General features: G+C 45.8%; 1 protein-coding gene across 6 annotated transcripts in view; it reads left to right on the top strand.

Annotated features, from left to right (window-relative positions):
- The window catches only part of ptprk (protein tyrosine phosphatase receptor type K), a 229055-nt gene continuing 218940 nt past the window's right edge, over positions 1-10115 (top strand). For 3 of the 6 annotated variants that reach the window (XM_060913569.1, XM_060913567.1, XM_060913566.1), the window contains exons 1-2: positions 4-358; positions 3544-3567. In XM_060913569.1, the coding sequence (XP_060769552.1) occupies positions 268-358; positions 3544-3567 (115 nt within the window). In that variant the 5' untranslated portion in view covers positions 4-267. Of the gene's footprint in view, positions 359-3543; positions 3568-10115 lie in introns of all 6 variants that reach the window. The other 3 variants (XM_060913571.1, XM_060913570.1, XM_060913568.1) reach the window with 3 other exon arrangements.

Below are 10115 nucleotides of genomic sequence, written 5' to 3'. Positions count from 1 at the left end.
TCGGTTACTTTGTTAGAGAGAGAGAGGAGTAGAGAGAGAGAGAGAGGAGTGGAGAGAGAGAGAGAGGAGTAGAGAGAGAGGAGTAGAGAGAGAGCTCCTTCAGTGAGTGGCTGAGGCGCGCGCGCAGAACTCGAATGAGAATGCGAATCAGAACCCGAATGAGAACGGGGCGCGCGCCGCACCGGGACTAACGGAACCCAGAGAGAGAGAGGAGTGGAGAGAGAGAGGGAGAGAGAGGGAGAGAGAGTGAGTGGTGTAAAAGTGTGGATGAAGTTGCTCGGTATGGAGGCGCTCAGACTGCCGCTATTAGTGTTATTACTGCTGCTGCACACCACCGCCGGAGCGGAGTACGGAACCGGTAAGTCTACTACACACACACACACACACACACATTTATACACACACACACACACACACACACTCCTGCACTCATGTGTCGTGTTTGTCTTTCTTCTTACATGAGTGTGTTCAACAAACCTGGAGTTCAAACTTAAACTGTGTGTGTGTGTGAGAGAGAGTGTGTGTGTGTGTGTGTGTGTGTGTGTGTGAGAGAGTGTGTGTGTGTGTGTGTGTGAGTACAAACTCCAGGTGTTTGAGTTCAAAACAAAAAGCAAACAGAGGTGCTCCTCCAGCCGGCTCTGATCTCACCGCATGTTCCAACACAAAACTTTTCCTCCCTCTGGAATTCTTTAGGATTTGACTGAATCTATCCCAGAGACACACACACACACACACACACACACACACACACACACACACACACACACAGAGATACAGATACAGAGAGAGACAGACACACACACACACACACACACACACACAGATACAGAGAGAGACACACACAGATACAGAGAGAGAGAGAGAGAGAGAGAGAGACAGAGAGAGAGACACACACAGAGAGACAGAGAGAGAGAGACAGAGAGAGAGACACACACAGAGAGACAGAGAGAGAGAGACAGAGAGAGACACACACACACAGAGACAGAGAGAGAGAAAGAGAGACAGACACAGAGAGAGAGACACACACAGATACACAGAGAGAGAGAGGCGCACACACAGATACAGAGAGAGAGAGAGAGAGAAAGAGAGAGAGAGACAGATACACAGAGAGAGAGAGACACACTCACAGAGACACAGAGAGAGAGAGACACACTCACAGAGACACAGAGAGAGAGAGACACACTCACAGAGACACAGAGAGAGAGAGGCGCACACACAGATACAGAGAGAGAAAGAGAGAGAGAGACAGATACACACAGAGAGAGAGAGAGACACACAGAGGGGGGGGGTTCAGGCAGAGAGAGAGAGAGAGAGAGAGAGGGGGGGGGGGGGTTCAGAGATATCGCGGCGCGCGCGACCCAGAGTTTAAGTGGAATTTGAACGAGTGTTGTGTTTTTACTAAACAAACAAACCGGAATGAAAAAATGTTCGTCTCTGAGAATCCTGTGCATGATCGTTTTTTGTTTGTTCGTTGAAATTAAAATATCCCCACACGCAGGAGAGACTCGAAAAAAAGTTGCACATGGATCCACTTTAAAGAAATGTAAAGAAAAGAAAAAAAACCCCGACCGCGCGCTCTCTCTCTCTCTCCCCCTGCCTGTCTCTCTGTCTCTCTCTCCCCCTGCCTGTCTCTCTGTCTCTCTCCCCCCCTGCCTGTCTCTCTCTCTCCCCCCTGCCTGTCTCTCTCTCTCCCCCCTGCCTGTCTCTCTCCCCCCCTGCCTGTCTCTCTCTCTCCCCCCTGCCTGTCTCTCTCTCTCCCCCCTGCCTGTCTCTCTCTCTCCCCCCTGCCTGTCTCTCTCTCTCCCCCCTGCCTGTCTCTCTCTCTCCCCCCTGCCTGTCTCTCTCTCTCCCCCCTGCCTGTCTCTCTCTCTCCCCCCTGCCTGTCTCTCTCTCTCCCCCTGCCTGTCTCTCTCTCTCCCCCCTGCCTGTCTCTCTCTCTCCCCCACGCCTGTCTCTCTCTCTCCCCCACGCCTGTCTCTCTCTCTCCCCCACGCCTGTCTCTCTCTCTCCCCCACCTGTCTGTTTCTCTCTCTCTCTCCCCCACCTGTCTGTCTCTCTGTCTCTCTCTCTCTCTCTCTCTGTGTGTGTGTAAAGGTGAGATAAACAGCTCTGTGCTCATGGCACCTTTTCCGATGTGGTGTGTCGGTTCTGCAGAGAACCTTTTAAAGATCCCTCAGGAGAACCGAAAAGCAAAGAGGAACTGATTCTGGGCTTCATTGGATGAAAGGATTCACTGTGATTAAAGCCGTGTGTGTGTGTGTGTGTGTGTGTGTGTGTGTGTGTGTGTGTGTTGTTGTTGTTGTTGTTTTGATAATCTGTATAAACTGCACTCATGATTCAGAAGAAAATAAGATCAGTTCCTGGTTCATGAGGTCACCGTTTTGTCTTTTGATCTCAACGACTCCTGCCCCCCCCCCAGAACCCTTAGAGCCCGTCTTTCCCCGGCGTCTCAGTGTGGTGTATGAACCCGGTTCCTGTTTCCGTGGAGTTGCTCGCTGTCGTGTGTCGCCTTCAGTCTGCATTCGACTGATTTAAAGCATCCGTATGTGTCTTTTTTTTTTTGTAACATCAGGAGTTAAAGCTGAGACAGACAAAAAAATGGCAGAGTTACTGTTACCATGCCGACGCTGATTATTCCTGTTACACAACAGAGATGTGACAAAGTTTGTATTTAATTTTTATCCGTTTAGAGTTCCCTTTGTGTTTATGAAACGAGTTCTTGCTTACATGTTTTTTCGCCTTCAAGTGAATGAGCTGTTACTATAGAAACGAAAACGTGTTACAACCAAGGCGTTAACGTAAACTCTTTCCGATTAAAAAAAAAAAAAATCAACACCTGACTGACGACCAATCGGAATCCAGAATTCAACAACAACAACAACGTGTGAAAGAAGAGAGCGAGAGGAATATCGATACGGTGATACTTTTTACGATATTTTACTGAAATATCGTAAAAGGATAACATTCTTTTTTTAAAAATAATAATAATTTTATTTCTTGTGATGTATTCGTGTAACATAGAGACGTCTTCGAGTATCGCGATCCAATGAATAGGATGATAAAAGTATTTTACGCAAACACGTGAATGCTACGTTATTATAACCGTGAAATATCACGATATATCGCATCACCGGTTATCGCTGCTGCTTCTGCCGTCGTCTTTTTATTTTCCCGAGTGATCTTTATTTCTTGGGTTGTAATGAGACGAGAGCGAGGCTGTGTTCCAAATGCCAGCTGTGTTCCCTCCCCACATCTGTTGGGCCGTGACCCGCGTCTCGCCCAGCTGTCCGTGGAATCACGGATTAATTAATCAGAGGAGTCCAAACCCAGATTAATTTCATTAGCCATCAAAAAGAGACGGCGCCGCGCGGAGGTCTGATTAGCGAACGCTGTGATTATCGCGCCGAGGATCAAAAAGATCAGCGGCTGAAAAAAGAGCCACAGCTCACCTGTCTCACTCTCGCTCTCTTTCCCTGATGGCCTGTCTCACTCTTTCTCTCTCCTTTTCTTTTTTTCTTCCTCTGTCTGTTTGTCCAACAACAGTGCAAATGGGACACGCCGAAAAAGGTGAGTTGATAATCCGTCGTCATCATAATCATCATCACTATAGCAACATCATTCCGTGTTTTACCAGCAGGCGGAACGATATATCACTTAATTTCATTGATCATGAATATCATCTTAGGATAAAAAAAATCAGTAAAAACTTTTACGTTTCAGTTGCGTCTCGTGAGCATCATGATGACAATATTTTTGTCCAGGTTTTACTTCGCTCACCCCTTTATTGTTATCCTGAAAATATCTTTACGTATGATGATATATTTTGGAAATATTGTGATACGGTATGATACTTGAGCCTGTTCTAAGTGAGAAAATGAGTATCGTGATAACGTTTGGACGTATCGCGTAATGCATGTCGTGTAAGTGTGGCAAAATATCGCGATATTATCACGATATGACGATATCAACCCAAACCTTGATGTTTATTTTGTTTATCATGATCACGACGTGATATTCTGATCGTATCGCGATACCCGTTATATTGTCTTCGAGTATCGTGATAACGTGTTTTATGAAAAGTAACGGATTTGTGAATCGGCGTCGAAGTTTTGTGATATTTTTACTCGTATCGCTCAATCCCTACGTCTGAGATGGATCGTGTTTATCGTGGAATAAACTCTGTCACGTAAATGTTCGTCTTTTGCTAAACTGCGTCATGCTGTACAACCCCGATTCCAAAAAAGTTGGGACAAAGTACAAATTGTAAATAAAAACGGAATGCAATAATTTACAAATCTCAAAAACTGATATTGTATTCACAATAGAACATAGACAACATATCAAATGTCGAAAGTGAGACATTTTGAAATTTCATGACAGCAACACATCTCAAAAAAGTTGGGACAGGGGCAATAAGAGGCTGGAAAAGTTAAAGGTACAAAAAAGGAACAGCTGGAGGGCCAAACTGCAACTCATTAGGTCAATTGGCAATAGGTCATTAACATGACTGGGTATAAAAAGAGCATCTTGGAGTGGCAGCGGCTCTCAGAAGTAAAGATGGGAAGAGGATCACCAATCCCCCTAATTCTGCACCGACAAATAGTGGAGCAATATCAGAAAGGAGTTCGACAGTGTAAAATTGCAAAGAGTTTGAACATATCATCATCTACAGTGCATAATATCATCAAAAGATTCAGAGAATCTGGAAGAATCTCTGTGTGTAAGGGTCAAGGCCGGAAAACCATACCGGGTGCCCGTGATCTTCGGGCCCTTAGACGGCACTGCATCACATACAGGCATGCTTCTGTATTGGAAATCACAAAATGGGCTCAGGAATATTTCCAGAGAACATTATCTGTGAACACAATTCACCGTGCCATCCGCCGTCGCCAGCTAAAACTCTATAGTTCAAAGAAGAAGCCGTATCTAAACACGATCCAGAAGCGCAGACGTCTTCTCTGGGCCAAGGATCATTTAAAATGGACTGTGGCAAAGTGGAAAACTGTTCTGTGGTCAGACGAATCAAAATGTGAAGTTCTTTATGGAAATCAGGGACGCCGTGTCATTCGGACTAAAGAGGAGAAGGACGACCCGAGTTGTTATCAGCGCTCAGTTCAGAAGCCTGCATCTCTGATGGTATGGGGTTGCATTAGTGCGTGTGGCATGGGCAGCTTACACATCTGGAAAGACACCATCAATGCTGAAAGGTATATCCAGGTTCTAGAGCAACATATGCTCCCATCCAGACGACGTCTCTTTCAGGGAAGGCCTTGCATTTTCCAACGTGACAATGCCAAACCACATACTGCATCAATTACAGCATCATGGCTGCGTAGAAGAAGGGTCCGGGTACTGAACTGGCCAGCCTGCAGTCCAGATCTTTCACCCATAGAAAGCATTTGGCGCATCATAAAACGGAAGATACGACAAAAAAGACCAACTAGAATCCTACATTAGACAAGAATGGGTTAACATTCCTCTCCCTAAACTTGAGCAACTTGTCTCCTCAGTCCCCAGACGTTTACAGACTGTTGTAAAGAGAAAAGGGGATGTCTCACAGTGGGAAACATGGCCTTGTCCCAACTTTTTTGAGATGTGTTGTTGTCATGAAATTTAAAATCACCTGATTTTTCTCTTTAAATGATACATTTTCTCAGTTTAAACATTTGATATGTCATCTATGTTCTATTCTGAATAAAATATGGAATTTTGAAACTTCCACATCATTGCATTCCGTTTTTATTTACAATTTGTACTTTGTCCCAACTTTTTTGGAACCGGGGTTGTATATATGTTTGGAGCGTATCGTCCAGCCTGGATTAGAACATACTGTACGTATCGTGTGTTTTATAAAAAAAAAAATATCGTAAAGTATCGGGTTGATGTTTTTCATCCCGTATTGCTCGCCACGTAACGTCACACACACGATGTATCATAATATCGTGTTTTGTGGCGACGTCGTCGTGGTTTTTCTCACATGGTGAAAATATCGTATGTCATCACTAATCATTTTACTCATCAAATATTGTGATGGACACTCCCTGGCCACTTTATTAGGAACATCCATCCATCCATCCGGGGCTTTCTCACACATCATGATGACTCATCATGATGATGATGATGTTTTGGTATGACGGTATGATTTATGGCAGTAGTTGAGTGTAAGGGCCTCTGCATGCTCTTGCGACAAGGCTTTCGCAGATAGCTTTTCGCAGACAGTTGTAATTTATCGTCGAGCGGGGAGTAATAGGCGTGCGCGATGTTATTCACCGCCACGACGCAAGGGGGCGCGAAGTCGCTAGGAGTAGTTGGTGGGTGTGGTTAGTGGAGTGTTTATCCTCCGGTTACTTATAATGACTAGAACTGGAGTCGTATAGATGTACGTACTTCCTCACTTCCTCGATCAACCGCTCTTCGTGCTGCTCCATCTTCGCTCGTGTTTTTAAAAATGGCGGTCGTGAAAACAAACCAAACTGGGAAAGTAGGGAAGCGGAAGTGCGTGTACAGCGGATGTAGAGTGGACCAATCAGAGCCCTCTTGTCTGCGACGCTGTCTGCTGCGGTGGTCACAATTTTTGGGAGGTGCGCGCAGAGCATCTGCGAAGGGGGGGGGGGCTACACAGACGCCATCTGCGACGCCGTCTGCGAGGACTGGGTTGTCAGCATAAGTTGGCCTTAAGGCTGGAAGAGTGTGAGCGGGATGTTCTTGCTGTGGAGTGTGAGGTTTTAATGCCGTCTCCAAACTGTTATCGTTGTGTCGTATGAAGAATGTATCGCTGTATCGTATCGTACCGTACCGTCTCTAATGGTTAATGTGACCAGAGTGCATCAATCCTTCACTGTCTCTCCCTCACACTGTTCCCTTCACATCTTCTGCATGCACTTGCTGTGTGTGTGTGTGTGTGTGTGTGTGTGTGTGTGTGTGGGCCGAGCCGGTTTAACAGCTGAAAGAACAAGGTCTGGAGTTTGACCTTAACAAGGCATTCGTTCTCTTCTAATCTCTCGCTCTCAAACGTGTGTGTGTGTGTGTGATTTGAGTGTAAGGACCGCTTTGCTTTTCCTGTCGTGAATCCCACCGTGACTGAACTCTCACTTCAGTCCTCTGTGTGTGTGTGTGTGTGTGTGTGTGTGTGTGTGTGTGTGTGTGTGTAATATGAATCTGCCATTCCACACCATGGCATCATGTTTTTTTTTTTTTTTCTCCTCCTCATGCTGGCTGCGTTATTTAGCCATCCTTCCACCGGTGTGTGTGTGATAGGAATTTTAGCCTAGGTCACAACCGGACGTATGATTTTTTTGGCCGTGCGATTTATTTATTTTTTTTGGCGTTTCTCAAATCGCTGCTTTTTTTTTTGTTCGTGGAGAAAGACGCACGTTGGCCGTAAGTTTGTCTTGCAACCTGAAAAAAACGTAAGCACCCGTAGAGTTTGCTTGACATGACAAAGAACTAGGGATGGGAATTGATAAGATTTTTCCGATTCCGATTCCAATTCCATGTTCGATTCCGCTTCACGATTCGGTTCTTTCTCAATTCTCTTATCGATTCTCATTTGAAAAAAGAGGAGAACAAACAGGTCGATTAGCATGGCTGCCTTCGATACTTGTTTCAGCTCAGAGATCAGATTTCCCTTTTCAGGGATCAAGTGGTTTGCTAAACTGTCTCTGTTTGGAGCTTTGTACTTAGGGTTGAGAATCTTTGTCATCTCGCTAGAAAATATATGATGGGAATGAATGACTGAGCGAAACATCTGGTTAACATCGAGGAAAATATTCAACTGTGGCACTCTGACTTAAGGCCAATTTATGCTGACGACGCAGTCCTCGCAGATAGCGTCTGCGTAGCCCGCCCACCTTCGCAGACGCTCTGCGCGCACCTCTCAAAAATTGCGACCACCGCAGAAGCCTCGCAGACAAGAGGGCTCTGATTGGTCCACTCTACATCCGCTGTACACGCACTTCCACTTCCCTACTTTCCCGGTTTGTTTTGTTTTCACGACCGCCATTTTTAAGCACGAAGAGCGGTTGATCGAGGAAGTGAGGAAGTACGGACATCTATACGACTCCAGTTCTAGTCATTATAAGTAAACACTCCACTAACCACACCCACCAACTACTCCTAGCGATTTCGCGACTTCACGCCCCCTTGCGTCGTGGCGGTGAATAACATCGCGCACGCCTATTACTCCCCGCTCAACGATCAATTACAACCGTCTGCGAAAAGCTATCTGCGAAAGCCTTGTCGCAAGAGCATGCAGAGGCCTTTAGCCCTTAGAGACCCAGGCCATTTTTTTCTACCTTTAATTTCAAGCTATTATCTCGGTCATTAAGGGTGTATTCAGACCAGGATAGTTCGATAGTTCACTTGCTTTGTTCCGAACCAAATGTTTTTTAAAATTTTTTCATTTTGGTGCGGTTCGCTTTCACACTGTACATTTTAGTAAGCGGACCAAAATCTGTCAACAACGCCACTCGCCCTGAGGTCGTTCAGCTATTGGTCAGAGACGACACGCGCACAAAGCGTCAAGTTCAAAAGTAGTCACGGAGGATAGCGCTGATGAGCGCACATCATGTTGTGACAGTTCTGGCTCTTCATGCAAGTCGCTAGTACCGCCACTTTTTGAAAGAATGTCCCTGATTTTAATGTAGGTCTGACGGAGTTTCTTCACTTTTAGCCGACATTGTTCTGGGGAGCGCGTGAACCCCTTCTCCTTCATTTTCTCACTGAATACAGCAAACACGTCGGCATTTTTGTGTGTTCTCTCCAAAAGCTCAGATATGTGGACATCTGCCCATATATCCACAAGGGTACGCGTTTCTTCCTCGGCCCACGTTTGCCCCCTACTCATTTTTTGTACTCTAGCCTACCACTGGTCTGAATGACTGAACGACTGTTGTAAGGTTCCCTTGACAACCGAAACAGTGTTTGCACTTTGCGGTGGAGTGTCAAGACTCTGTTTCCCATAATGCTCGACAAACGACGGAAGCTCCCGAGGTACAAAAAAGCAAAACTGTCGCATTAGGTCCGGTCTGCTTTCACACCTCCAAAAGGTCCGCACCAGGGTTCCTTTGGTCCGGACCGAGTCCGACCTTGCAGCTCGGTCTCGGTCCGCTTGTTTGGTCCGGACCAGAGTTCGGTGGTTTGTATTCAGACCAACCCAAAAGGTCCAGACCAAGGGAAATTTGGTTCGTTTGGTCCGGACCAAACAACGTAGGTGTGAATACGCCCTTAAAACCCTTTGGTGACTGACCCCTTGAAAATGCTTCCTCCAGGAACGATGACTTTTCAGTTGTCAAGACAACGGAAAAACTAAAATACAAAAACAGAAAGATACGTCACAATGCTCTTGTGCACAAAACAAAATGCCCTTGTATTTTAGTTTTTCCGTTGTCTTGACAACTGAAACGTCATCGTTCCTGGAGGAACCATTTTCAAGGGGTCAGTCACCAAAGGGTTAAAAAGCTACATCCATGTCCTACATCTTGTATTGTCAACAATATCGCTATTCAGAAAGCTTTAAGCTCTCTAAGGCCCTGTCCACACGGCAACGGATTCAGGTGAATCCGATACAATTGCTTATCGTTTCGGCCTGGCGTCCACACGGCACCGGCGTTTTGGGTGCCCCAAAACGCAATCTTTTGAGAACGGGTTCCAGAGTGGAAAGATCTGGCAACGGCGCCGTTGCGAAGTCGTCCGGATGAGTAGAATGGATTTGTTTACGATGACGTCACAACCACATGTGCTTCACGCCGGGTAGAAGTGTAACGAATTCGATGCGTGTTGTCAACAAATCCTATAACTTGGTTCATGAAATGCGCTTACAAAATATTTTCACTGTGAATATTTATTGTGTAATGGTGCAAAGTGAGAGAGAGAGAGAATAGCCCTTAGGGCAGAGTCAATCCCGCCAGCAAAAATAGGGAAAAAAAGGAGCGATCTCACCTCTTCAGATGTGGGTTTAAGTCCTACAATACATTCCTCAAAAAGGGCGTAGAAGAGCAAATTAATCCATCAACGTGTAGCATTCAATTTATTCCGGACCATTAAAGACGCCGCCTTCCGCGTAGAATCATACGTCATCCTCGCCGCCATATTGGATGGGTCAAAGCGGAGAATAA

The sequence above is a fragment of the Neoarius graeffei genome, chromosome 2 (assembly GCF_027579695.1).
Source record: "Neoarius graeffei isolate fNeoGra1 chromosome 2, fNeoGra1.pri, whole genome shotgun sequence".
Lineage (NCBI taxonomy): Eukaryota > Metazoa > Chordata > Actinopteri > Siluriformes > Ariidae > Neoarius > Neoarius graeffei.
This window is presented reverse-complemented; position numbering and strand designations above follow the sequence as displayed.